General features: G+C 58.6%; 3 protein-coding genes across 18 annotated transcripts in view; 2 read left to right on the forward strand and 1 right to left on the reverse strand.

The window, feature by feature from the left end:
* MINK1 (misshapen like kinase 1) overlaps positions 1-16,786 on the forward strand; it is a 46,535-nt gene extending 29,749 nt beyond the window's left edge. Inside the window, exons 2-34 of one of the 12 annotated variants that reach the window (XM_065911099.1) lie at positions 460-525; positions 2,177-2,233; positions 2,327-2,452; positions 4,018-4,128; positions 4,515-4,605; positions 4,998-5,128; positions 5,438-5,492; positions 5,603-5,681; positions 5,898-6,073; positions 6,478-6,547; positions 6,894-7,107; positions 8,838-8,954; positions 9,445-9,531; positions 9,740-9,952; positions 10,120-10,293; positions 10,580-10,840; positions 11,279-11,364; positions 11,521-11,631; positions 11,767-11,879; positions 12,029-12,117; positions 12,343-12,366; positions 12,467-12,630; positions 13,022-13,127; positions 13,215-13,352; positions 13,523-13,631; positions 13,919-14,086; positions 14,193-14,336; positions 14,502-14,636; positions 14,830-14,930; positions 15,013-15,162; positions 15,246-15,405; positions 15,492-15,631; positions 15,947-16,786. In XM_065911099.1, the coding sequence (XP_065767171.1) occupies positions 460-525; positions 2,177-2,233; positions 2,327-2,452; positions 4,018-4,128; positions 4,515-4,605; positions 4,998-5,128; positions 5,438-5,492; positions 5,603-5,681; positions 5,898-6,073; positions 6,478-6,547; positions 6,894-7,107; positions 8,838-8,954; positions 9,445-9,531; positions 9,740-9,952; positions 10,120-10,293; positions 10,580-10,840; positions 11,279-11,364; positions 11,521-11,631; positions 11,767-11,879; positions 12,029-12,117; positions 12,343-12,366; positions 12,467-12,630; positions 13,022-13,127; positions 13,215-13,352; positions 13,523-13,631; positions 13,919-14,086; positions 14,193-14,336; positions 14,502-14,636; positions 14,830-14,930; positions 15,013-15,162; positions 15,246-15,405; positions 15,492-15,631; positions 15,947-16,030 (4,050 nt within the window). In that variant the 3' untranslated portion in view covers positions 16,031-16,786. The remainder of the gene's footprint in view (positions 1-459; positions 526-2,176; positions 2,234-2,326; positions 2,453-4,017; positions 4,129-4,514; positions 4,606-4,997; positions 5,129-5,437; positions 5,493-5,602; positions 5,682-5,897; positions 6,074-6,477; positions 6,548-6,893; positions 7,108-8,837; positions 8,955-9,444; positions 9,532-9,739; positions 9,953-10,119; positions 10,294-10,579; positions 10,841-11,278; positions 11,365-11,520; positions 11,632-11,766; positions 11,880-12,028; positions 12,118-12,342; positions 12,367-12,466; positions 12,631-13,021; positions 13,128-13,214; positions 13,353-13,522; positions 13,632-13,918; positions 14,087-14,192; positions 14,337-14,501; positions 14,637-14,829; positions 14,931-15,012; positions 15,163-15,245; positions 15,406-15,491; positions 15,632-15,946) is intronic. The other 11 variants (XM_065911100.1, XM_065911102.1, XM_065911106.1 and 8 more) reach the window with 11 other exon arrangements.
* Positions 16,787-17,300: 514 nt separating this feature from the next.
* On the reverse strand, positions 17,301-22,348 carry CHRNE (cholinergic receptor nicotinic epsilon subunit). Of its 5 annotated transcripts, none has more exons than XM_065909231.1 (12): positions 22,154-22,348; positions 21,403-21,545; positions 21,240-21,284; positions 21,020-21,129; positions 20,722-20,877; positions 20,326-20,426; positions 19,747-19,947; positions 19,555-19,669; positions 18,166-18,280; positions 17,894-18,080; positions 17,703-17,809; positions 17,301-17,585 (listed from the first exon to the last, which is right to left on the reverse strand). In XM_065909231.1, exons 1-12 carry the CDS (start codon positions 22,326-22,328, stop codon positions 17,436-17,438), a joined length of 1,605 nt encoding a protein of 534 aa, XP_065765303.1. In that variant the 5' UTR covers positions 22,329-22,348; the 3' UTR covers positions 17,301-17,435. The 5 variants fall into 5 exon arrangements, with proteins under 5 accessions (XP_065765303.1, XP_065765305.1, XP_065765304.1 ...); XM_065909233.1 differs by lacking the exon at positions 22,154-22,348 and adding an exon at positions 21,805-21,947; XM_065909232.1 differs by lacking the exon at positions 22,154-22,348 and adding an exon at positions 21,805-21,947 and having other exon boundaries at positions 20,326-20,500; positions 20,722-20,884.
* On the forward strand, positions 18,413-19,228 carry C18H17orf107 (chromosome 18 C17orf107 homolog). The gene is made up of 3 exons (XM_065909628.1): positions 18,413-18,523; positions 18,645-18,845; positions 18,944-19,228. The coding sequence occupies exons 1-3, from the start codon at positions 18,458-18,460 to the stop codon at positions 19,226-19,228; spliced, it is 552 nt and encodes a 183-aa protein (XP_065765700.1). The 5' UTR covers positions 18,413-18,457.
* Positions 22,349-26,324: the final 3,976 nt, after the last annotated feature.

Genomic DNA, 26,324 nt, shown 5'->3' on the forward strand with positions numbered 1-26,324 from the left:
CTCCGGCTTCTCCTAACTTTCCTCATCCCTGCTTTTACTTTCACTGCACACACGCATGTGCCAGGCACCGACTTAATAAACATTTTGTGGGCGTTGCCCCATTTGAAGTTGCCACCAGCCCAGAGGTGAGTCCTCAGCTATCCCCCCGTGCAGATGAGGCCACAGGCTCTCAGAGGTCATCACTGAGTTTGAAAGCAGCAGCCTGTCTAAATAGCCAGCAGGGCTCTGCCTCCTGTCTACTCTCCCCTTCTTCCGGCTTTCCCTTCCCCAAATGTGAACTCTGACCCAGTCTCAGGAAAGGACAGCTCCCGTCAGCCCCCCAGCAGCCCCGTTGACACAGTCACGTTCACTTTCAACTCCTGGTCGAAGAGCCTTCCCCGCCTCTGTCTCCCCGCCTCTGTCTCAGTGTTCCTGTTCTGAAATGCTAATACCTCATCTTTCTCTCCCCCGCCCCCTCAGGACCCTGCAGGCATCTTCGAGCTGGTAGAGGTGGTCGGCAATGGCACCTACGGACAGGTGTACAAGGTGAGGCTCTGGGTGTGGTGGGAGGGGGCCCTCTCTCGTGGGCCTCTCTGGAATGGGCCGCGGTCTGGAGATTTGACAGGGACTGGAGGGATTACAGGGGCCAGGGGCCCTGGGAAAGGAGGGGACTCCGGGAAGGAGAGGAAAGGGATAAAGTCAGGAGGAAAGGAAGCATCGAGAGGCGGGTGTTTTTACTGGCCTCTACCTCTGAGCTTAGAACCAGCCCGGGGTGTGGCAGGAATAGTCTGGAGCTGGGTGGGGTGAAGAACAGGACGCAGAGGGCAATGGGAAGGGTATGGGGACATGTGTGACCGAGCTCAGAAGTACAGGTTTGGCTTCTCCTCAGTCCACAGGAGACCCAGGACTCGGGGTCAGTGGGACCTAGACGGGGCACCCTCAGCAGAGGGGAACCCACTTTCTTGAGCTGCCCTGACCAGCCTGCAGCAGGACTGGGACCGGAGCTCAGGCCTTCTGCTTTTGAGGCTGCCTCCCTCCCCCGCCTCCACAGCAGAGGCATTTCCTCGACCACGGATTGTGGCTTTTGGCCTGGCCAGTCTGGCCCTTCACGTGGTCTAACCACCGGTCACACTCCACAGGGGAGGCAACCACAGCAGAGAGGTACTCAAGGTGGATGCTGTCCCCAAGCACATGCCTGGCTGCTTCAGCTCCAGATACAGCTCTTGGCCTCTTTACAAGTCCCCTGTGTCTCAGGGACCAGGGTTTCCTGGGTCACTGGGACTACCCATCTGTCTCTTACCCTTCTCTGTAAGCTTTGGAAAGCAGGTGCATCCCCCCACCCCAGTCACCCCATCTCTTGCCTAGTTGTTGCCATGGAAATAGCAGCTCTGTGTTGTTCTGCTTCTCTGGGCTTGGGGTCGTGAAAAACTGCTGGGGATAAAAGTAATCCCTGGGCTGGCAGTCCCCCCACACACACTTTTCTCCTCCCCAGGAAGCCCTGGACTTTCCTACTGGAGCATGAGATGACTCCTGCTAGGGATTTTGGAAGGATGGGAGGGGCAGAAGGGGAATGGCAGGGACATACTCTAGAAGAAGTTTCTTCCCATTAGCACTGGTGCTGGGGTATCCACACAGCAGTCAGCTCTCCCGTGTTTCTCCAAGTTCCCTGAAATCTCAGCCCTGTCTACTCTCTCCTGTTAACAGTATTAAAAAGTCCTGTGTATGTGTCTGAGGAGGGGTGGGTAGTGATTCTGGGAAAGGCCTCCTGTCCAGAGAGGTGAATCAGGAGAGGACCCAGGCAGTCTGTCTTGCATAGAAGATACTGGAGAGGCAAAGCCCTCCTCCCCCAGCCACCTCTCCCAGCTCCATGCCGCTTCGTCTGAGGATGGAGAGGGAACCTTCACTCCCTGCTCTAACTTTCAGACAAGGCTGTCTAAGCCAGAGAGGCTGGGACAAAGCACAAGTGTCTCTACCTCATCCCTCTTGAGTGTTTCAGGAGAGGAGACCCTTCGCCTTTATCCAGCTTAGCACTTGGAATCCAGGTGTGGTGATTTTCCTACGACCAACTCATAAACTGAGGTGTCTAGCCAGGGGCATTTTCTAAGATAGAAAGCAGCCAAAAATTGTGGCCTCTCCCAGAATTAAGCCCCTCCTGAGTGCAGACCTGACCCCCCATGCCTGGCTGTCCGTCCTGCAGGGTCGGCATGTCAAGACTGGGCAGCTGGCTGCCATCAAAGTCATGGACGTCACGGAGGTAAGGGGTGTGTAGGGCAGGGGGAGGGTCGGAGTGTTGAGAAGGGGGCTTGCGGGGGGGACTCTCAGGGTTCACCTCCCCCCATTCACGCAGGATGAAGAGGAAGAGATCAAACAGGAGATCAACATGTTGAAAAAATACTCTCACCACCGCAACATCGCCACCTACTACGGGGCCTTCATCAAGAAGAGCCCCCCAGGGAACGACGACCAGCTCTGGGTGAGGAGCGCCCCTGGCCTGCCCCAGTTAGTGCATCTGCTCTCCTGTTTCTGATCAAAGCTCCTGAGAAAGCAGCACATCAAATTTGTGTGGGTGGTGGCGAGACTTGGGCCCCTCCCAGCAGCGCACAAGCCTCTCAGGACAATTACTTTCCAATTACTTGGCCATAGCTCACTTAGCTCTTTGGGGCCTCCCCCAAATTCCCTCCAGGCTTGGAACATTCCTAAGAGTCATCGCCTTTCCCGGCCTGGGCACTGTTGCCTGCTAATTCCCCGGCCTCACCCTTTTTGGGGCTCAGCCCAGCAGGAGGAAAGGGCAGCAGGGAACACAGCCATGGCTGGGGGACTGGCGCTCAGACCAGGTCCCCCTCCCAGCAGTTGCTGGACAAGTACTTATCGAGCGCCCTCTGTGTACCCTGCACAGATAGTCATGAGTTGTGGTCCCTGCCTCCAAGGCACTTAGTCTTTTTTGGGTGGGGAGAGACACATGCAGAGAAAGGTAACCAGCTGTGTGTAGTGGGAGATTATTAAGGGCTAGAAGCTGAGTGCTAGTGACCCGGCGCCCCCTTGTGGACCCCATCCTTCCATCCAGGTGTGGGAGGGGCGCCCCAGATGTACAAATTACCTCTTTGGCGCAAGCAAATATAGGTACTTCAGGCCGCCTTTTTTTTTTTTTTTTTTTTTTTTTGCACTGGATGCAGCTTGTAGGAAGCATACAGTGAAAATATTTGGACAGGAGTACTGATCCCCAAGGATTTGTTTGGCCTCTGCTCTGGGTCCCTAGAGGTGCCAGCCAGCCGGAGTTCTTCTCATCTCCTGGCCTCGGCCTGGTCTGTTTACAGACTTTGTGCTGAAGCCTCAGGTTCCCTTCTGCAGCTCTCTGGTAGCCCCCCGGCTCTGTCTTGTCTCTCTAGCAGACCTGGGGACTTGCTGACTCTGAGCCCCTTTCTTGTCTCTCTGTTAGGGGTTGACCAGCTTTTCCTTTAAAGGGCCAGACAGTAAATATGTGGGGTTCTGTGGGTCATAAGCTTCTAACAACTGTTCAGCTCAGCCATAGACAATGCAGAGATGAAAACAGGAATGTCCCTGGACTCCAAAGAGCTTTATTTAAGATGCTAAGATGTGAATTTCATGTGATTCTTCCTTTGATTTTTATTCCAGCCATTTAAAAATGTAAAAACCATGCTCAGCCTCTTGGCCATAGATTGCCAGACCCCTGCTCTGGAGCAGTGGTTCGTCACTGTTTGGGTTTTATGGGTCCCATTGAGGATCTGATGGAAGCTTTGGCCCCTTCCCCAGGGAGAATGCACAAACCCACGTCATTCTGCCTGCAAGTTCAGGGATTCCCTGGGCTCCTCCTCTGGACCCAGACCATCACCTCCCTGAGCCCACCTGCCCTGTGTCTCCCTCCTAATCTCACCGAGGTCTGTGTGGGGGTCTCATGGGCCCTGCCCTCCAGCTCATACGGTTCTGACCAAGGACTCCAGTCCTCCCCCAGGGGCCCGGCAGGGGACGGAGGCCTTGCTGACAGATACTTTTCCCCCCGGTGCCTCCCTGGGACCATAGCTGGTGATGGAGTTCTGTGGTGCTGGCTCTGTAACGGACTTGGTGAAGAACACGAAAGGGAATGCCCTGAAGGAGGACTGTATAGCCTACATCTGCAGGGAGATCCTCCGGGTGAGCCAGGCCCCCCCCACCCCCGCCTCCTGTTCCCATCTCCCTGGAGGCGGGCCTTCCCTGCACTCACCGAGAGGGAGCGGAACTGTGCCCCCAGGAGCAGAGGGCCTGATGCGGGTGCGGGTGGAGAACCCTCAGAAGGACCCAGCACCTCTGTTTCCCAGCTCTGCCCTTTCTCCTTGGGACCCTGCAGCTGGGTCCTCCAGAGCCTCCAGTCCGAGGACACTGCCCCCAAAGCTGAGCCTTTACCTGGGCTCCTGGCTCCCAGCTGGAGAGGGACGGCTCCCCCAGCCCAGCCCAGCCCAGCCCGGTGCCTCCCCCACCCCTCGACTCACATCCTTGTCCTCTAACACCAAGACTACCTCCTCCCACCCCTGCTGCCCCAGGGTCTGGCCCATCTCCACGCCCACAAGGTGATCCACCGAGACATCAAGGGGCAGAACGTGCTGCTGACAGAGAATGCCGAGGTCAAGCTAGGTACGCTGAGACCTTCTGACCTCTAGCACGGAGTTGGGGACCCGTTTGTTCATTCCCTCTAGTGGTTCAAGCCCACCTGTCTACCGGCTGGGGGATTTGCGCGCCGCCTTCTGCTGAAAGCCGCTGGAGAAGCTTTTTGTGTGCTCCCTGGTGTGTGCGGGTGCTGGGCCGGCCCCTCTGGGGAGATGGGCTTGTTTGGCCCCTTCTGCCTGGAATGCTATCCCTTGGTCCTTTCACCCTGGTTTCTCCCGCAGACACAGGAAGACTAGGTCAGGGCCTTTGGGATGGATATTGATGGGGTGAAGAGGTGGCCGGGTGGGGCTTGCACAGGACAGCCCCGAGCGGGGCACAGGTGCAGCGTTCCATCATGGCCTCTAACTCTGCCCTCCCAGTGGATTTTGGGGTGAGCGCACAGCTGGACCGCACGGTGGGCAGGCGGAACACGTTCATCGGGACCCCCTACTGGATGGCCCCTGAGGTCATCGCCTGTGATGAGAACCCTGATGCCACCTATGATTACAGGGTATGGGCGGGGAGGCAGCCAAGGGTAGGAAGTGAGATGGGGGCAATGGGCAGGTTGAAAATATTGGGAGCTTGAGCAGGTCGGGGAAAGAAATGAAGGCCCAGGGTTGTGGTAGCAGTGAGGCTGGGGAAGGGATTGTGGCCAGGAAAGTAAGGATGGGGAGGGTGGGGGAGCTGGAGGACAGTGAGGATTGGAGCAGAGGGGCCTCAGAAAGGGTATGGACCAGGAAGCAACCCGGAGAAGAGAGGCTGGGGATAGTGGGAGAGGGGTCAGCAGCATTCACCTGTCCCTCTTCTCATGCCTCCACAGAGTGACATTTGGTCTCTAGGAATCACAGCCATCGAGATGGCAGAGGGAGCCCCCCGTAAGTGCAGGTTCTGGGAGCGAAGGGAGGGCCCAGAAGGAGCTGTAGGGAGGAGGTGGGGTCACGGGCGGCCGGTGAGACCAGCTGATGGCGCCTCTTCTGTGTTCCAGCTCTATGTGACATGCACCCCATGCGAGCCCTATTCCTCATCCCCCGGAACCCGCCGCCCAGGCTCAAGTCCAAGAAATGGTAGGTCTTGGGGGACTGGCGTTTAGCAAAGAGGCCTCCCCCTTACCCCCTACCCCCAGCCCTGGGTCTGCACTGCAGAAGAGGGGGCGGGTTAGGGGGGCACCTGGTGTGGGGGACATGGGGAGATAGGAGGAAGGTCGGTGACTTTTGGATGAATGAGTCCCCCCTTCTTCCTGGAATCACCCCCTTTCCGACATGAGCCACCATCATCTCCAGGTCTAAGAAGTTCATTGACTTCATTGACACGTGTCTCATCAAGGCTTACCTGAGCCGCCCACCCACCGAGCAGCTACTCAAGTTCCCGTTCATCCGCGACCAGCCCACCGAGCGCCAGGTCCGCATCCAGCTCAAGGACCACATCGACAGATCCCGGAAGAAGCGAGGCGAGAAAGGTCAGTGGGTGGGGAGGGAGGTGGCAGGTCTGGAACATACATCCACCACCCCTACTCCTCTTCACCAGCCCTGGCTCCCCCTCAGACCCCCTTCCACGCCCAGCTCTCCCTGTCCAAGGAGATCTCCCTTCCCAAACTTCCAATCCCAGCGGGCTTTTTCCACTTTATGTGGGGAGGTCTAGAACTGCTCATGTGCATGTGTGAATGCGAGGACACCTCCCACCCATATCCCGCCCACTGCGGGGTCCTATCCCCATCTCTGTCAAGGCCCAAACCTGGGACCCGCCGTCGCCCCCATTGCTCCAAGGAGGTGTGCCATCCAGACAGACCTTACTGGTTATCCCTGGGCTAGGGTGGGGTCTGGGGCACTGGGTGAAGAAACAGCAGTGATCTCCCCCCTGCAGAGGAGACGGAGTATGAGTACAGCGGCAGCGAAGAGGAGGACGACAGCCACGGAGAGGAAGGAGAGCCAAGGTGGGCCTGGCAGGCGGAGGGGGGACCGTCACCATCCAGGGACAGCAGTGGCCCTTGGCTCGGGGACTCGGCCTGGGGGTGGTGAGCACAGACAGCTGGAACCATGGGACGGAGGCCCTGTGTGCTGAGACGGAACGGAACGAACGCAGGAGCTGGAGGGAACTCAGGGCTGCAGGCTGGGGTGTTGAAGGAGTGCAGGTTCAAGGCGGGGCAGAGGGAGGACAGGTCTCCGGTCATCCGGGAGCGACCCGAGGCGATCCCATCTGGGTTGCCGAAGCACCTGTTCAGGGCTCCCGGGGGGAGGGTGGCTTCTGACCCGGATACTCCGGTGTACCATCTTGCCCAGCTCCATCATGAACGTGCCGGGGGAGTCGACCCTCCGCCGGGAATTCCTCCGGCTCCAGCAGGAGAACAAGAGCAACTCGGAGGCTTTAAAGCAGCAGCAGCAGCAGCTGCAGCAGCAGCAACAGCGAGACCCGGAGGCACACATCAAGCACCTCCTGCACCAGCGCCAGCGGCGCATCGAGGAGCAGAAGGAGGAGCGGCGGCGGGTTGAGGAGGTGTGGGGGCGGGGCAGGTCGAGGGGCGGGCCCTCCTGGAAGGGCCTGACCTGACCGGGTCCTGGTCCCACCGCTTGACCGCTTAGGGCAACATGAAGAAAGAGGGAGCGAGGGGGGCCTCCCAGTCCCCTGCCTTAAGACTTGCAGGGAAGGGCTCTGTCCTCTCTGAGGGGCCCCTAAGGCACCCGCCAGCCCAGTGTGGGTGGTGGTACCCTCAGCGTCCCTTCAGAGCGGAGTTTTCTAAAAAAGCCACTCTGTCTCCCTTTCCTCGTGTCTGTATGTAAGTCTCAGCTCTGGGGTTTGCCTGCTCTGTTTCCCTTCAGACCCGGGGAGGCTGAGGGTCTCTGCTCAAACCCCTCCCTGTCCTGGTCACCTGTCCCTCCAGCAGGTGCCCCATCTGTAGGTAAATAAGATCCCTTGAAAGGCCCTCCTTTTAGTTATGGTTGTTGGGGCTTAGATTTGCTTCCTACAAGCTTGTCCAGTGCACTAATTGGAGGTGGAGGGGAGAAATTAATTTTAATTAATAGAGAATCTTATTTTTAAGTAGCTGCAGTTTTTTAAATCCCAATTTTAAAAAGTACTTTGTATGTGTGTATAAAGGTATTTATTTTGCAGGGGGCACGGTGGGGAAGAAGAGACGTTATAGATTGGTTAAAATTTTGCCTTAAATGATGGGATTTTTGTTGAAACAATTACATGATCCAAAGTTCATGGAGGGCTGAGCTTAATTTAAAAGTTATCTAAGCAGTAGGCTTTCCTGATAGCTCAGTTGGTAAAGAATCCACCTGCAATGCAGGAGACCCTGGTTTGATTCCTGGGTTGGGAAGATCCGCTGTGGAAGGGATAGGCTGCCCACTCCAGTATTCTGGCCTGGAGAATTCCACAGACTGTATAGTCCATGAGGTCACAAAGAGTCGAACAGGACTGAGTGACTTTCACTTTCAAGCAGCAGGAGATAGGCAGAAGTGTCCACACTGCCTGCGTACTGCTCCCCAAAGTGGGCCCCTATCTTCGTTGAACGAAAAATAATTTTCAAGAAAGGCTGCTCAAGAGAGCCTAGTACAAATTATTCTTAATAAATACGGCTTTCAGGTAGCAGAGTAACCAAAATCTGTGTCTACCAAGGTGTTTCCTGGAAAAGGCCTGATGTATCTTTAGGGCTTGTGCTCTTTCTTTCTTTCCTTCGTTTATTTATTTATTTTTTGGCAGAAAGATTGTGAAAGTTATTAAGTGAATGTGACCTGGGCTACTGATGTTGCCCAGGGTCCCTCGCTAAGTCCCTTTTCTGTGCATGAGCACCTGGTGTCCTCTTGTGGCTGAAGGCTATCACTGCAGCCCACTCCCTTTGGCCATTAGGGTCCAGGTTCATTTGAGAGGCCAGTAGCCGGGACATAGGGGTCACTGTTGTGGACTCTGGGTTTTGTTTGGTGACGGAATGGATAGGGGACAGTTCTATCCAGTTAGGCCCCCTCCTCTTGGCAGCTTCCCATCCCAAGCCTACAGCCATTTAGACATCAGCTCCTCCCGAGCCAGGCCCCTCTGGGCTCTCGTGTGAGGGTAGTTAGGTTTGTAGAAGCAAGTTGAAGCCACCCGCTCTCACCGCCTTCCCCAGTGAGATGGAGCCCAGCCCAGGAGGGACAGAAGCGGGCTGAAGTGGGTCCCTGCTTCCGCGTGCAGTGCCGCCCTGTGTCTGGTGCGGTCCTTCAGGCTGCCTGTCGCCTCACCCGCAGCAACAGCGGCGGGAGCGGGAGCAGCGGAAGCTGCAGGAGAAGGAGCAGCAGCGGCGGCTGGAGGACATGCAGGCCCTGCGGCGGGAGGAGGAGCGGCGGCAGGCCGAGCGCGAGCAGGTACAGCGCCCCCAGTGCACACCGGACTCACCCCTTCCCGCCCTGGCCTCCCCTCCTGCTCCTGCTGCCTGCCTGCCCTGCTCCCCAGGCCCCTTCCCCTTCTCTCCCTCCCCCAGAATTCCTCCTATCTTTTCCAGCTTCACTCTTTCTCTCTGTTTTCTCCCACCCTTCAACCCCCGGCCCTGGCTCCCTGCGCTCCTCCTGTCTCTGTGCCTTCATTCCCCATCTCTTTGCCCCCCTCCCTGACTCCTGCCCCTGCACCTTCCCTCATGGGGCCTCCACCCCGGTGTCCTCCTCATCCCCTGCCTCTGTGGGGCTCATCCCACCCGGGCCTCTCTTTTACTCTCTCCCACCCCTCACCCCGGCCTCCTCCGCATCCTCACCCCACTGACCCCATCCTCCAACTCCTTCGCCGCCGCTGCCGCCCCCCACCCCCCACCCCCCGCCTCTCCCTCTCTCCCTGCCCTCTGCCCCCCACCCCGCCCCCCAGGAGTATATCCGTCACAGGCTAGAGGAGGAGCAGCGACAGCTCGAGATCCTTCAGCAACAGCTGCTCCAGGAACAGGCCCTGCTGCTGGTAACGGGGTCCCCAGCTTCCCCTGGGAAGACGCGCATTCAGATCATCTCCGCTGCAGTGGGACGGGAGCTCTTCAGGGGAAGGGGTCACCTGGGCATCAAGGGAAGAGACCTGTCCTCTCTAGGCAGTTGGAGGAGAGCAAGGGCGTGCCTGCTCTGGCTTCCAGGGCTCACCCTGCTGAGCCCCCTCTCCCTACCCTTGGGCCCAGGAATACAAGCGGAAGCAGCTGGAGGAGCAACGGCAGTCTGAGCGCCTGCAGAGGCAGCTGCAGCAGGAGCACGCCTACCTCAAGTCCCTGCAGCAGCAGCAGCAGCAGCAGCAGCTTCAGAAGCAGCAGCAGATCCTGCCTGGGGACCGGAAGCCCCTGTATCACTACGGTCGGGGCGTCAACCCTGCCGACAAGCCAGCCTGGGCCCGAGAGGTACTCAGCGCCTCCTGTGCTGCCTGAGACTCCGTCGGTCATTGCGCATGGGGGGCCCCAGGGAGGGAAAGGGCAGGCGGTGCGGCCGGGGTGGTACTGGAGAGGTCGGGATGTGACTTGGAGAACAGGACAAAAGCCGTCCTGCTTGGCGTCCTGTCACATCACAGGTGGAAGAGAGAACGAGGATGAACAAACAGCAGAACTCCCCCTTGGCCAAGAGCAAGCCAGGCAGCACAGGGCCTGAGCCCCCCGTCCCCCAGGCCTCCCCCGGGCCCCCAGGACCCCTTTCCCAAACTCCTCCTATGCAGAGGCCGGTGGAGCCCCAGGAGGGACCGCACAAGGTGAGTCTCTCCCTGTTCCTGTCTTCACACACAGACATGGGGGGCCTCGCGTGTACACACACATGCACATGCCTAGAGCCAGGGGCCACAGACCTCAGGACACGCGGGCAGAGACAGGCACGCGTCTGTCTCTGTCTTACCTGTTCTCCGGCTCCAGGAGCCCCTTTCGATGGATAGTTGGAACTCGGAGGCGTGACCTGCCCCTTCCTGCCCGCCCAGGCCCCAGCTCCCATGTGGGGGCGTGCCACAGAGCAGGCGGCCCACCCTCCCTGGTCTCTCCCCGCAGAGCCTGGTGGCACACCGGGTCCCACTGAAGCCATATGCAGCGCCTGTACCCCGCTCCCAGTCCCTGCAGGACCAACCCACCCGAAACCTGGCTGCCTTCCCCGCCTCCCACGACCCCGACCCCGCCGTGCCCGCACCCACCGCCACGCCGAGTGCCCGAGGAGCCGTCATCCGGCAGAACTCAGACCCCACTTCCGAAGGGCCTGGCCCCAGCCCGAACCCCCCAGCCTGGGTCCGGCCTGATAATGAGGCCCCTCCAAAGGTAAGGGCAGCCTCGCAGAGCTGGAAGAGGGCAGAGGAATGGGGGGGATGGAACGGGGCTGGTCAGCGGGCGAGGTGGATGCAAGCTCAGGGGTCTGAAGGGAATAGAAGGGTGAGGAGTCCAGCCTGGCCCATCCCGCAGGGGTCACCCTGATGTCTGGTGGGCGGGCTGGCATGCGAGTGTGTCCAGGTGTTTCCATGGTGCGTGTGGGAGCAGAAGAGGCCCCCGGGGCTTCAGGGAGCACCAGGGGCAGACTTGCTGCTCAGATCCCAGCTCTGCCGTCTCCCCGCCTTGTGAACCTTGGACAGAGGCCATCAGCTTCCCCGACTTAAGTCTGCTTCTCCATCAAGGCGGGGGGTGCCCCTTCCAGGGTCTCGAAGAGGGGCCTGGTGTCCGCCGTGCCGTCACGGAGCCCTGACCACTTCCTTCCCTCCTCAGGTGCCTCAGAGGACCTCATCAATCGCCACTGCCCTTAACACCAGTGGGGCCGGAGGGTCCCGGCCAGCGCAGGCGGTCCGTGCTAGGTAACGCCTAGCTGGGGGCGGGCAGCAGCCTAGGGCTCGGGGCGGGCGGCAGAGGGCAGTGTGCCAGGTTGCCCGCTTAGGGGTGGGCGAGCCCCGCTCCAGTCACCTCAGCCCCCGCCCCGCCCCGCCCCCGGGCACCCTGTGCTCCCTCCACAGACCTCGCAGCAACTCCGCCTGGCAAATCTATCTGCAAAGGCGGGCAGAGCGGGGCAGCCCCAAGCCTCCAGGGCCCCCTGCTCCGCCCCCCGGCCCGCCCAACGCCTGTAGGTAATGGAGCTGTCCCCCCTGCTCCCTCCCACCCTCACTCTGCCACCTGTCCCCCCCTGGTGATGGCTCCCTCTGCGGTGCAGCTCAGCCTCCTGGGGCGCGGACACCCTGACCCTGCCTCCGCCCCTCCCACAGTAACCCCGACCTCAGGAGGAGCGACCCCGGCTGGGAGCGCTCGGACAGCGTCCTCCCGGCCTCTCACGGGCACCTCCCGCAAGCTGGCTCGCTGGAGCGGAACCGGGTGGGAGGTACGGTGAGCCCAGCCCCGGGGGCAGTCTCCCTAGGGTGGACCCCGCCTTGGCAGCTCTGGACTGGGCAGCGTGGGCACCAGGCTGGGCTTGAGGCCAGCCCCTGGGCAGGCATCAGTGACCTCCTTTCCCCCACCTGCCACGTCTAGCCTCCTCCAAACTGGACAACTCCCCTGTGCTCTCCCCTGGGAACAAAGCCAAGCCCGATGACCACCGCTCGCGGCCAGGCCGGCCCGCAGTAAGTCGTCAGGTGGCCCCCTCCCGTCTCCTCATGGTTTGGGACCTGGGGGCCACTGTGGAGCCTCTGGAGCCCCAGAGAGCGGGGTGCCAGGGGCAGGGCCATCATTAGTCTGAGGCTGGAGCGTCTGTGGGCTAACAGGGTGGCCCTTCCCAGTTACTAACCTTTCTTAACCTCTCTCCTGCCTCCTCCTGGCTGCCCTTCTTCCCCCGCGGCCCTTCCCAGAGCTATAAGCGAGCCATTGGCGAGGTTAGTGAGCAGGGCCGCGGGCAGCCCCTCCTGTTCCCTGCCTTCCTCCGGCCTCCGCAGCACCCCCGCCTCCCCGCCTCACGCAGCTCCTTCCCGGCAGGATTTTGTGTTGCTGAAAGAGCGGACCCTGGATGAGGCGCCCCGGCCTCCCAAGAAGGCCATGGACTACTCGTCATCCAGCGAGGAGGTGGAGAGCAGCGAGGACGATGAGGAGGAGAGCAACGGCGAGCCGTCAGAGGGGAGCAGAGACACGCCTGGGGCCCGGTATGGGGGCGTCCCGGGACAGGGACACGTCCTGCCAGAGGTGCCTGAGAAACAGGTGCTGGGGGAGGGGGTGTCGGGTCAAGTTTGAGGGAAAGCAGTTCCCTTTTCCCCCCGAGTGGGGCCTTGGCCGTCATTGCCAGCCCGTTCTTCCTACCCTTCCCTAGAGAACGGGATACAGGCCTGGGGGCTGGTGTCCCCCGCTGTCCTTCACTGTCCTGAGATGAGCGCCCCTTCAGGACAGCCAGCGCTCCCCCAGTGCGGGGCAGGGGGCGGGGGCTGCTGGGTGCCAGCAGACACTGCAGGTGCCCGTGCCCCGGCTCGCATCTGCTCCCTGTGGCACTCAGGTGGCAGGCAGGGCCCGGAGGGCCTCCTGACCCTCCTCTCTCCATAGCAGTGATGGAGACACAGACAGCGTCAGCACCATGGTGGTCCACGACGTGGAGGAGATAGCCGGGCCCCAGACCCCCTACGGGGGTGGCACCATGGTGGTCCAGAGAGTGAGTGCCCCTCCTCCCCCGTTCTGCCCCAGCCTGCCCTGCCCCTCCTCGGCCCCAGCACTGGCCCCCTTCCCTTTGTTCCTTCAGACCCCCGAGGAGGAACGCAGCCTGCTGCACGCCGACAGCAACGGCTACACAAACCTGCCAGACGTGGTCCAGCCCAGCCACTCGCCCACCGAGAGCAGCAAAGGTCAAAGCCCCCCCTTGAAGGACGGAGGCAGTGATGTAAGTGGGTGGAGGTGGCTCCACGGGGTGAGAAGAGGTCACTGGCCGTGGGCAGGAAGCCCAGGGGCGTTGGGGGAGCCCTGGGGAGCCGGTTGGCCAGGGTGCAACAGGAGAGGTGGGCCCAGGCTGGGGTCTGGCATGTTTGCCTCACTGCCACCCCCACCCCACAGTACCAGTCTCGTGGGCTGGTAAAAGCCCCTGGCAAGAGCTCTTTCACGATGTTTGTGGACCTGGGGATCTACCAGCCCGGAGGCAGTGGGGACACCATTCCCATTACAGGTGAGACAGGAGGCCTGGGGAGGGGTCGGGTGGCCTCTGATAACAGGCTTCACTGAGTGGTCACAGCCTGCCCTGTGGCCCACACCTGCCCTGGCACGAAGGCAGTAGGGCTTCTGGGGCCCCCTTGACCCAAGGCGGGGCAGGATGCTCAGAGGTGACCCAGGGACCCGCGTGAAGGAGCAAGGGCTTTGCCAGGCCTTTTGGTCCGGAGTATCCTGGGGTGTGGGATACAGGGAGACAGAGTGACAGGACTCAGCCCACTCCCCTCTCCTCTCCTCTCCCCGCAGCCCTGGTGGGTGGAGAGGGCAGTCGGCTCGATCAGCTACAGTACGACGTGAGGAAAGGCTCTGTGGTCAACGTGAACCCCACCAACACCCGGGCCCACAGTGAAACCCCCGAGATTCGGAAGTACAAGAAGCGATTCAATTCCGAGATCCTCTGTGCGGCCCTTTGGGGTAAGCCGGGGGCGGGAAGGAGAGGAAGGGCCTGATGTGCCCCCGCACTGCCGGTCAGGCGAGGGCCTGGCTCTGCCCCTCATCTGCCCAAGGGCTCCTCTTGCAGGGGTCAACCTGCTGGTGGGCACGGAGAACGGGCTGATGCTGCTGGACCGCAGCGGGCAGGGCAAGGTGTACGGACTCATCGGGCGGCGGCGCTTCCAGCAGATGGACGTGCTGGAGGGACTCAACTTGCTCATCACCATCTCAGGTTGGGGGGAGGCGGTGCCCAGGAGGAGGGCTCAGCGCCTGGGGGGAGGGCTGCCCCAGTACAGGAACTGGAAGGTGGGGGCCCCACTTTCTCACACCTTGAGGTCCACACAGGATGGTGGGAAGGTGAAAGCTAGACCTCCAGCGAGGGTTCTATGTCCCTCAGGGAAAAGGAACAAACTGCGGGTGTATTACCTGTCCTGGCTCCGGAACAAGATTCTGCACAATGACCCGGAAGTGGAGAAGAAGCAAGGCTGGACCACTGTGGGGGACATGGAGGGCTGCGGACACTACCGCGTGGGTGAGGAGGTCACGACACAGCGGCCAGGGCACATTTGTTTATGAGAAGAGAGAAAGATGGGTACCTGGGCTGAGAAAGCCTTGAAGGCCAGAGATGGTGGGGGGGTCCTGCAGTTGGGTGTGTAGACAGACCCGGGGGAGGGGCTGCAGCCCAAGCAGGGAAGCCTCTGCATCCCCCCTTTTCCTGCCCCCAGTGAAATACGAGCGCATCAAGTTCCTGGTCATTGCCCTGAAGAACTCTGTGGAGGTGTATGCCTGGGCCCCCAAACCTTACCACAAATTCATGGCTTTCAAGGTAACCCAAGCCTCAACCTCCACCACTGTTCCAAGGTCTGGCACCTCTGCCCAAATCCCCTGAGCCCTTTCTCCCCCCACAGTCCTTTGCTGACCTCCCACACCGCCCTCTGCTGGTGGACCTGACGGTAGAGGAGGGCCAGCGGCTCAAGGTCATCTACGGCTCCAGCGCCGGCTTCCACGCTGTGGACGTGGACTCGGGGAACAGCTACGACATCTACATCCCTGTGCACGTAAGCTTGGCGGGACGTGGGCGGGGTGGGGCCCCAGGCCTGGGCCCAGCCTCAGGGCCTCCCACCCACTTCCTCCTCCTCAGATCCAGAGCCAAATCACACCCCACGCCATCATCTTCCTCCCCAACACGGACGGCATGGAGATGCTGCTGTGCTATGAGGATGAGGGCGTCTATGTCAACACGTACGGCCGGATCATCAAGGACGTGGTGCTGCAGTGGGGAGAGATGCCCACCTCTGTGGGTGAGTGAGGGGCCCGCCCCCCTGGCCTGTGTCCCCGAGCCAGCCGGCTGCAGCCCACTTACCACCCCCCTCCACTTCCCCCCCAGCCTACATCTGCTCCAACCAGATCATGGGCTGGGGAGAGAAAGCCATTGAGATCCGCTCTGTGGAGACAGGCCACCTGGATGGGGTCTTCATGCACAAACGAGCCCAGAGGCTCAAGTTCCTGTGTGAGCGGAACGACAAGGTGGGAGTGATAAGCCGCCCGGGCCCCTGCACTGTGTGGGCCCCATCCCCACCCCTACCCCCATCCCCACCCGGGCCCTGGGCAGAGCTGGGGGAGGGGTGGTTATAGGTCTTCCTGAGAGGCAACCTGCCCTTCCCCCACTTTCAGTCTCTAAGAAGTCTGGGCTCCTTCGTGCCACATGTTCCTGCCTTTTGGAGGGGAATGGGGCACTCTGCGGGACTAAATCCTGCAGTTTCTCCCTCCTCCCAGTTAACTGAGGCACCTCCACCTTGGCTGCCCCACTCACCTTGGTGACTTTTTCTCCTCCCCACCCAGGTGTTTTTCGCCTCGGTCCGCTCCGGGGGCAGCAGCCAAGTTTACTTCATGACCTTGAACCGTAACTGCATCATGAACTGGTGACGGGGCCCTGGGCCGGGCTGGCCTCTGTGGACCAGCTCACCCCCCACAGCCAGACTCCCCGGGCCGCCCTTCTCTTCCCTCCCTGGGCTTTTGCTTTTACTGGTTTGATTCACTGGAGCCTGCTGGGAACGTGACCTCTGACCCCTGATGCTTTTGTGATCACGTGACCATCCTCTTCCCCAACATGTTCTCTCCCCAAAACTGTGCCTGTCCCAACTTCCAGGGAGAGGCACAGCTTCCCCTACCAGGAACTGAGTGGGCCTAGCCCCACCCCCCTTTCTCCACTTACAAGGAGAGTGCTTGGGGCTTGGACCCCATACCCCACTGCTGCTGACTTGGCAGGGCCCTGGGCCCCATCATTTGCACGTCAGGGGAGCCGGCTCCCCCCTTGAATGTACCAGACCCTGGGGGGGGTCACTGGGCCCTAGGTTTTAGGGGGGTCACCAGCCACTCCAGGGGCAGGGACCATTTCCTCATTTTCTGAAAGCACTTTAATGATTCCCCTCCCCCCAAACCCCAGGGAATGGAGGGGGGACCCCGCCAGCCAAAACATTTACCCCTTTCCAACCCCCATCTCTTCTAGCCTCTGCCCTTCCCTGGTGGAGGGGGGAGCAGGGAGCTCTCACCCTCTCCCCCCCCTTGCTTGCATCTGTATATAGTGTGAGCAGCAAGTAGCCCGCCCCCTCCCTGCCCCCACCCCTCCTCAATGTAGTGGCCTTGGAGATCTCGTTTGTTAATAAAGACAATTCAACCAGCTCCCACCACTTCAGGCCCTAGGTTACTCTGTTTTCTCTCATCATCCTGGGTTCTAGCCAGGGCCCACCAGCATGACTGGGATGAAGGGGGTGGGAATCTGCAATCCCTGAGCCTTAGAGGAGAGGGGGTGGATGGGCAGTGCTGGGCTGAGAGAACCTACAAGAAATAACTAAGGGACGGCCCAGGCATCCTCCGCCTTAAACCTGTGGACCTGGAGCTGGGACCGTTCGGTCCCTACCCACTCCAGCCTGGCCAGGCCACAGAGGTGCCTGGCTTCAGCCTCTCAATGTGCAAGTCTTGCAAATGGGTCTCTCCTGTTTAGCCTCTGAGAGGCTCACAGGGCTAGAGGATCACATGGGCCTGGGGCCCAAGAAAAACTGGGAGGTCAGGAAGACTGAAGTGAGAGTGGTTCTTGCTTTCCGGAGGGCTGACATGCAGGAGCCTGCCTGCACCATCTACAGCTCTTTCTGATGCCAGCCAGGTGGCTCGACCCACACATGTGCACACGCATGACTTCTTGTGAAGTTGAATACAGATTTATCGTTGGCAGTGGGAAAGGATAGTAATGCAGCAGTGGTAGCAAGGTGTTTTTCAAATATCCTCCTGGAGATGAGTGGGAATTCTTGTCGGTGTGGCTGTGGCCTCAGGTCTACATACACGGCGGATAAGGCAGCTGGGGCACTCGGTTGAAGTAGGCCCCGAGGAAGATGAGGCTGGAGCCCATGAGGAAGAGGACCAGAGCGGCCCAGAAGCAGATGTTGTCAAGGGCCTTCCCCATGCGCACCCAGTCGGACACCTCCTGGGGAAGGGGTGGGCACAGGTTGAGTCCCTAAAAGCTGCAGGAGCCAGCTTTGCAGGAGTCAGGGATGGTGGAGGCCCCCTAGCGCCCCACCCCACCTGGGTGCTCCCGCCCCACCTCGCCAGAGGCCTCCTGGTCCCGCGTGCTCGAAGCCACGAAGTTCACGGCATCCACACAGCAGCGGATCTCGGGGGCGGCAGCGCCCAGGTTCTGGCACAGGGTAGCTGGTGGGGGCGACCCGGGGTGGGTGATCTAGAGCCTCGCCCTTGAAGGCGCCCCCCTTGGCCCACCCGGCCCAGTCCGCTCACCGGTCCAGGTTCCGTGCCGGTGCCTCTGCTGCTCAAACACGAGTTCGCTCCGCGGCTTTTTCAGTATCAGCTCCTCCGCGCGGAGCAGGAGGCCCAGCGATGACGCCCGCCTTGGGGGCGAGGCAGCCCGGGGGATCTCGGGGGGCGCGCCGGAGCCCAGGAGTTGGGGCAGCAGCTCCAGCAACACCTGGGGTGGGGTGGGTGGGGCGGGGCGGGGCGAGGTTAGCTTGAAGCCCCACCTCCTGCCCGGAGCCCGCCCACCGGGTGCTTACGTGGCGCAGCCGCGGGGACATGGCGTGAGTGGTGGGCGTCCGCAATGACACGTTGAGCACGATGACGCAATTCATGACAATGAGTGTGGCAACCACCATGACGAAAATGAGGTACCTGAGGAGCCCAGAGTTCGTGATGTCACAGCCTCCCCTGAGCCACAGAGCTGCCGCTGGTCCTCTGACCTCACAAACGCACCTTTCCGCACGCGTGAAGCTACTCCTCCTGGCGGGGCCAGACGGTCCGCCCTCCGGCCCAGTCTTTCTCTCCGCCCTCACACGGCCAGTGGCAACCATGAAGGGGACCCCCAGTTCCCTGGAAACCCTGCTGTGGGTCTACCACTTCCACAGCTCCACGGAGGTGCGCCTACGCGGATACCCGTAAGGGCTGCACCTCGAGACGCTCTGGGAAGGTTTCCAGCGTCCCCTCGGTGACCTCTGCCCTATGTCCCGATGACACCACTGCCCCTGTGCCTTTCCAGGTAGCCCTCCAGCCCCCGCTTCTGTCTTCCCTGGAGCTCGTTGCGGCCGCAGCCCATGAGTATCTGGAGCAGAGGTTCAGAGAACTGAAGTCCCTGGAGCCTCGAGAGCAGGAGAACCCGCCTGCCGGGAAGCCCACCCTGGGGCTAGTGCTAAGAGAAGCCGCGGCCAGCGTAGTGAACTTCGGGGCCACTTTGTTAGAGGTGGGGCGCCGGGGCGGGGGACAGAGGAGGGGGTGGGGGAAGTGGATTGAGGAGCAGAGACCTCTGCATCCCCACCAACTTCTGTATCCCCACTACAGATCTCAGCCCTGTGGGTGCAGCAGGAGCTACGGCGACTAGACGGCGGCCCGGGTCCGGGGCCAGACGCTGGGGATCCGGGCGGAGCCCTGGCCCGGTTAGCCCAGGCCACGGGGCAGGGCGCTCTGCAAGTGGGGGCTGCAGCAGGCGCAAGCGCCCGGCTCCTGCTCCAGGGGGCCTGGCTATGCCTGTGTGGACGAGGTCTGCAGGGGTCCGCCTCATTCCTGCAACAGTGGCAACGCCAGCTGGACCTCGGAACCCCTGAAGAACCGGTGAGTTCAAGATGAGGGGAGAGTTGGGGGCCAGAGGCGTCCCGGCTGGGTGGTACTGAGCCGGCCCACCCCCAGCAGAGATGCTCCGGAGACCTCAAGTTGGCGTCCAGCAGCACTGCAGAGGACGGGGGACCGAAGAACCCACCACGATCCCAGCCCCGCCCCACGTCCAAATAAAACCCAGGTGGGGACCATACAGTTAAGGCTACTCGGAGTCCTTAGGTATTGGCCCTGCCCTCTGTATTGAGACCCCCCTGGCCCCGCCCCGTGCTCGTCTGGCCCCGCCCTTCACGCTATCCACGCCCCGCGTAGGCACCGCCGGGATCCTCTCCGCCCCTCACCTGCCCAACAGCGGCACGCTCAGAGATGTCTCTGGGATTTTCTGGGCAATCAGGAACAAGAAGACGGTCTGGGCGAGCAGGACGTTGATGGAAACGGTGCATTTCTGGCCGCCGGCTGGAGGGAGAGCCTGATGAGGACAGGCCCCGCCCCCCAGGAAGGGCCCAGGTTTGGGGTCTGGGCGACTCGCATACCCTGCGCGGGCAAGAAGTAGGCGAGCAGCACCAGGCCCGAGATGAGCACGCAGGGCACGATGATGTTAATAACGTAGAATAGCGGCTTCCGGCGAATAATGAGCGAGTAGATGACGTCAGTTTCCCCTGGGCCACCCGCAGAGTCACCGTTGTGGCGGCGGATCACCCCGGGGCAGAAGTCGATGGCCCACTCGCCGTTCTCTGCAGGGTGGGAGAGGCGCGGTCAGCCGGCTCTCGGGGAATGTGGCGCCCTGCTCTGCTCTCCGTCCCCATATCTGACGGTGGGGGTCCTGCAACTCCAGGCGAGGAGAGAATGAAAGCTATCTGGGCGAGGGCAGGTGGGGCAGGTGGGCTGGTAATTGAGTCAGAAAAGGGCGTTCCCAGGGAGCTTACGGAACCACCACAAGGGAGGAAGGAGTACGAGGCCGACAATCAAGAATGATTTCAGGGAAGGCTCAAGTTAAAGCAGGGCTGTCAAAGTCAGTCCCAGCATCGAGGGCCCAGGGCAACCCCACTGTGCAAGTTCCCTCTCGGGACCCGTCTAGAAGCGGGTTTTTCGGAGCAGTAGGGGGACCTAACCAGTATAGGCCTCAGTGTCGATATCGATCTTGCTGATGGTCTCGCCCTCGTCGTCCACCGCAAAGACAAACTCCACTTCTTCGGCATTGTACGTCTGGGAGCTGCGGAGCCAGGATCCGGGCCCCGACCCAGAGGTTGGGACCCGGGCCTGAGGCCCCGCCCTGGAAGCTGGGTTCTGGCAGGGGAATTACGCTCCACCTGATTACCCAGGCCCCGCCTCCAAGCCTGGGTTTCCACCCCTACTTCTCACCCACTAGAGCGCGCTATCTCCTTCGAATGCCTAGCCCCACCTCCAGCACAAAGCCCCGCCCCGGATTAGAAGTCTCCCCGCCCCCGCACACCTGGCCCCACCCCTTAATCCCTCAATTGCCCGGGCCTTCGAACAAGTCTTCCCACCGGAAAACAAGCGAGCAGTTCTGCCAGTCGAAAGGGAAGTAGGTGACCTCCACGGCGCAGGTGCTGCGGTAGATAGCCGGGGGCAACCAGCTCACGTAGCCGCCCTCGGAGACCAGCACATTGGCCTCGTAGGCCACCCCGAACTGGCCGTCGATACTGTGGGCTCCAGGAAACTGAGAGTTGGCCCAGATCTGCGGCTCCCTCGCCCCCCGAGCAACACCCCTGCCCCAACCAGGTCCAGCCTAACCCCCACCCCTCCTCAGACCTCGGCTTCGCTCCAGTCTGGCCCGGTCCTCACTTGTTTTCCAGCACAATCTCTGGCAACCATACGAGTTCCGAAGGGACCCGCAGGGTTTCTACGCCCCCAAAGTCGCCCTTGCTGTAGTTGAGTCGGTAATCTTGCCAGTCCTAGGGGCGGGGGAGGGGACGGAAGGACGTGTGCCCCGCTGCCTGTGAGGCGTTTGGGAGAAAAGGGTCCCCTAGACCAGATCTCTCACTGTTCCCCAGCCTCGACTCACGATTCCAATCCAGACGCTGGTGGTGAGGGTCTCCTCTTTCTCGTTCTGCGGGTGGGAGATGAAGATGATGGGGGAGAGCTTTAGGAGAGAGTTGAGCGCTTGGGGCCAGAAGTGGGATTTTAGGCTCCCAGATGGCGCTCGGGTGCAGGTGCCGGTATCTTACCAGGGAGATGAGGTTGGTCAGGGTGACTTTGAGGGAGATGGTGACAATGTCCTCGGGCTCCTGCACTGGCCGGCGTCCTGGGTCATAGTTGTCGAAGAGGTAGTGGTAAAGGCGCAGCTCCTCGTTCTTCCCCTGACCTCTGCCTGGGGATGGGGCCAAGCAGCAGGGTCAGGACATGGAGAGGCTGAGCAGCCGCTCTGCTCTGCCTCCGGGTCTACAGGTCTCCGCTTCTCTGATTGTCTCTGAGGCTGTGTATTTTCCCATGCCTGTCTCCTGAACCAGTGATATTGTGCCTGGGGACCAAATATGTCTGTCTACGTCTCAGTCGGTCTTTGTCCGGTCCCTTTATGTCCATGTCCTGTGTGTGTGTGTCCCACCTCTTCCCCCGACCCTGGCCCATACCAAGAAGCGGCAAGAGGAGCAGGGCGCAGAGCAGAGCCGCTGCCATTCCACTGTCTGGTCCCCCAGGTTATTCTGAGCTCTGGCAGGCTCGGACAGGGGCAGGCCAGGGTGTGTGAGTGAGGGGGAGGAGGGTGTTAGTTCCGGGCTCTGACTACCCCTGCTGCCGCCAGGGACATCTTGGCTGCTTCCAGAGGCAGCTGCCCCATCCTGAGTTCCCTGCCCCCACCCCATCCCAGCCTTCTCTGCCTGGGCTTCAGCCAGCTGTCCAGCCCCAGCCCCGATCCTCTCATGACTGGAGCAGGCCCGATGCTGGTGGGCAGGTCCTTTAAGAACACCTGGAACCACAAACCTGGCAGAGGGGGTGTGGAAGGTCCTGCTTTCAGCACTGCACTGGTGTCCTCTGAGTCAGCTGCCCTGCACAGGTGACATCCCTTGCCTGCTACACTCAGTACTACCCATAGCCCAACCAAGGTCACACAAATGCAGTTTCCGCCGTCAGAGTTTGGCAAAAGCAGAGTGTCCATAAAGATCCGGTAATGAGACAGGCAGCCACAGGGGATTAGCCTGCAATAACAAACTCTACATGGCAAAAGAGATGGTGCCACAGAACAGGGCCCACCTCCTCCCAGAGCCAGTCCCAGTGTCTGCCCACCTGCAGCTCTGTCTGGGTGGGCACCTGCAGAGATCCCTGTTTCTCATCTCTCTGTTGCCACCTTGTGGCCACATCTGAAAGTTACTGTCTGCCCCACCTCCTTCAAAACTCACCTTTCAGTCTTTCCTAAATCTCCTTGGACCACCCTAAGCAATCACTGGGGATGCTTGTTTCAAATGCAGTTTCCTAGGCTCCATCCCCAAAGAATCCCAGTTTAGTAAGATGACACAGAGGAGGGGCCAGGAATCTGCTTTAAGAAATTTCCCGTGTGTTTCCTTATGGGGTAAGAAGCACTCTTTACACTTACATGTTCTTCCTCACACCAGTCCACCAAAGCAGTTGCCATTGTCCTAAACGTATCAAGAGGACTCCAGGTCAGGTCCAAGGTCATGTTACTGAGTCCAAGCTCCTGCTGCTTGCCACATGACAGGCCAATAAATCGAGAGACAAGTTGTTGGGCAACTTTATTTGGAACGCCAACAGATGAAGACAGTGGACTAGTGTCTCTATGAACCATTTTCTCTGAATCAGAAGTCAGGTTTCTCTTCTATTTAAGTTGGGGAGAGGGCGGGTGGCCAAGTCCTGGTTCCAGCCAGACTCTATAGGGGATGTGTTAAATTTCCTTCCTGCAGCCACTTAGCTGTGGGCCTGGTCACGATGTTTCCAGTGAGCTAAACAAAGGTATTTTAGCTTAATGCTCATTACCTAACAGACAGAGTTCCCAGAGATGGGCCATTATGTATAATTTAAGCTTATAGGCAATGTTTCTTTAGTGATTAACATAATAGAACACAAAAGGTTCTTCCTTATTACAGTCCCCCACAGTCAGTGGGGGATAACGTGCAAGGCAAATTGCTCTGCCAGGGAGTGGCGTCTGACCCAAACTGGGTTCCCTGCTGAGTCTTAGCTGTTGATACCAGACCAGGTCCCTGTGCCCCAGAAACTAACAGAGGATTTTCTAATTGATCCCTATAAGGAAAAGGAGCCAGTCTGACCACTTTCTGAGCCCCAGAGTCAGGAATTAGAATTGGGGCCAAATAGGAGCAAGAGATGGCGGAAGGGGTGTATATAGTGGCATAACAGTGAAGCAGCTGGGACAGCCAGCTGGACCGAAGGTTGGAGCAACATTTCCTCACCCTGCCCTTGGGTTTTCTTCTTTTTTAAAAAATATTTATTTGGCTGCACCGAGTCTTAGTTGGGGCATTCAAACTCTTAGTTGCAGCATGTGGGATCTAGCATCCTGGCCAGGGATCGAGCGTGAGGCCCCTGCATTGGGAGCACCGAGTCTTAGCTACTGAACCACAGGGAAGTCCCACCCTTGGGTTTCTGACATGACTTAGTAACTTAACAACAACAACAACTGTCTGACATTTCCCACCCTGATGCAGTAGCACAAGAGCTTGCATATAAGAGGAATGGAGCGGGTTGCCATTTCCTTCTCCAGGGGATCTTCCTGACCCGGGGATCGAACCCAGGTCTCCTGCATTGGCAGGGAAATTCTTTACCACTGAGCCACACAACATAAGAGGATTTCATCATTTTCCCCTGCTTTTTCACAGAATAACTATGGAGCCATTCAAAAACTGCTACAAAACCATATAGCAGGTGGTCATCTCTAACCATGCAAAGGATGCTTTTTTGCCTTAGCATCAACCAACCAGACTGAATTCTGGGGCGGGGCTTTTGTTGATTTTTAGGAACCAAATGGAATCTTTCTCTTCCCCCTGGGAATGTCCCACTTATAGACAAGAACAGACTTTTTCTATTCCTTTCCTCCATTCGACATCAGTAGAAGTTTCAAATATCATAAAACTGATTTGGCTGTAACTGGAGAAATGCTACCAAAACAATATGAAACCAAAAACCTAAAGGGTAAACCAAAAACCCTAAATAAACCCTCAAGTCTGGTTTTGCGGTTTAACAGATACCAATGACACGGGAGACCACACTCGATGTAATTAACAAAGCAAGGAGAGCAGTACATGGTGCACGGGGTCCCAAGATAACCCTGCATAATGAACCCCTTGTGGAGATCCTAGCAGGTACTGGGGCCACACATTTTCAACTTCTTAGTCATGGTTTCATAGCTGTAATCAGACTACTTATCCAAAATACACCTCTGAGGAATTTCTTCAGGCATAGTTGAAATATTTCCCACTTTTTTTTTTTTTTTTGCCACACTACATGGCTTTCAGGATCTCAGTTCCTCAACAAGGGACTGAACTGGGCCACAGCAGTGAAAGCATCAAATCCTAACCACTAGCTCACTGTGGAACTCCCATTCCCCATTTTTTTAAAAGACATAAATACAAGACAAACAGCACACACATGCCAGCATCAAATAAACAAACCAATTCACATAAATTGCATAAAAGTCCATCAACTATGCCCTCTTATCCTCTTTCCAACATGATGTCCTACTCAAATGTGCCTCCCAGGTGGCGCTAGTGGTAAAGAGTCCGCCTGCCAATGCAGGAGACGCAAGAGACGAGGGTTTGGTCCCTGGGTTGGAAAGATCCCTTGGAGTAGGAAATGGCAATCCACTCCAGTATTATTGCATGAAAAATTCCATGGACAAGAGGAGCCTGGTGGGCTGTACAGTCCATGGGGTCGCTGCAAGTCAGACACAACTGAGCGACTGAGCACACACGCTCCACTCAAATACAAATTGGCTTATTCTAAAGGAAAGCAGCCCCAAATGGAGAAGAAATAAAATCTCCAGTTGTTACATGGAGTGACTCATCTACTGTATGAGATGTTGATTCCCTGCTCCACCTGCTAAGAGCTGGGGCAGCCAGAGCAGCTTCAGGGAATTTTAAGGGGACGACCCTCAGGACGAGTGGTCCAGGCAGCTGCTAGGGCCTTACCCCCAAGATCTCCCAATCAGAGTTGGCTGGCCAAGAGCAGCAAGACTGGCTGCTCATACTGCTTTGCCATATAATAGGTCAATAAATCAAGTGACAAGTTGTTGGGGCAAGGAATAGTGGTTTTATTCAGAAAGCCATCAGCCTGAGAAGATGGAGGATTTGTGTCCTTATGAACCATCTTCCTTGAGTTAGAATTCAGGCTTCTTTTAACACTAAAAGAGGAGGGAGTAAAGTCCTGGTTCCGGCCAGACTCCAGGAGGAATTTCTTCCTGCCTTCAGTCTTTCACAGATGGGCCTGGTCAGGAAGATGCTTACTCATGAGCTAAACAAAGGTATTTTAGCTTAGTGCTCATTACCTGGGTGACAAGTTTCCCAGAGATGGGCCATTATGTGTAATTTAAGCTTATAGACAACATCCCTTTAGTGATTAACTTATAAAAGAACACAAAGTTTCTTCTCCGTTTTATAGTCACACAAGTAGATTGGCAAGGATACCTGAGACTTACAGTCAGCTTTATTGATCATGGACACCTGTGTTCGTTTTATAGGCCACAGAAGCATTTCACATCCACCATTCTGGGGTCTCCTTTCTTGTCCTTATAAAGTCCTTCAAAACCAACCCCTGAGGACACTGAGTGTCCATACAGCTTTTCCATTTCCCCACACACCCTTGAAACTTCAGCTCCTCCTGCTAATGCCTTTTCATTGCTCATTTTAGACTTTGGTCACCCAGAAAGAATCTCATTGGCCCAGCTCACCTCCTTGCACATGGCTGATATGGGTACTGGATCTAAAATCTGCACTGCTGCTCATTCCACAGCTTCTGAGCGAAGGCTGGGCCAAGGACTGTTGTGATAGATGTAGCTATTTATTCAAATATTAATAGGCACCTACAAGTTTCCCTGCACAGGGCCAGATGCTCTGATTAGAGAGATGAATAAGCTATGGCCCCAAGGAGGAGGAAGAGACGTTACAGGTGACAAGCAGAAGCCGTGGGTAGA

Source organism: Muntiacus reevesi, chromosome 18 (genome assembly GCF_963930625.1).
Source record: "Muntiacus reevesi chromosome 18, mMunRee1.1, whole genome shotgun sequence".
NCBI classification, from domain to species: Eukaryota; Metazoa; Chordata; class Mammalia; order Artiodactyla; family Cervidae; genus Muntiacus; species Muntiacus reevesi.

What these genes read in the sequence shown, in the direction of transcription:
- CHRNE (XM_065909231.1), bottom strand. Translation starts at nt 22,328, where the DNA reads ATGGACACTCTGCTTTTGCCAAACTCTGACGGCGGAAACTGCATTTGT. An exon ending in CGACACTGAGGCCTATACTG is followed by an intron (nt 19,948 to 20,325) that starts GTTAGGTCCCCC and finishes CCCACCCTGCAG; the next exon opens with AGAACGGCGAGTGGGCCATC. An exon ending in ACCAGGAGGCCTCTGGCGAG is followed by an intron (nt 17,586 to 17,702) that starts GTGGGGCGGGAG and finishes CCCCTTCCCCAG; the next exon opens with GAGGTGTCCGACTGGGTGCG.
- C18H17orf107 (XM_065909628.1), top strand. Translation starts at nt 18,458, where the DNA reads ATGAAGGGGACCCCCAGTTCCCTGGAAACCCTGCTGTGGGTCTACCAC. An exon ending in ACTTCCACAGCTCCACGGAG is followed by an intron (nt 18,524 to 18,644) that starts GTGCGCCTACGC and finishes GTGCCTTTCCAG; the next exon opens with GTAGCCCTCCAGCCCCCGCT. An exon ending in TCGGGGCCACTTTGTTAGAG is followed by an intron (nt 18,846 to 18,943) that starts GTGGGGCGCCGG and finishes TCCCCACTACAG; the next exon opens with ATCTCAGCCCTGTGGGTGCA.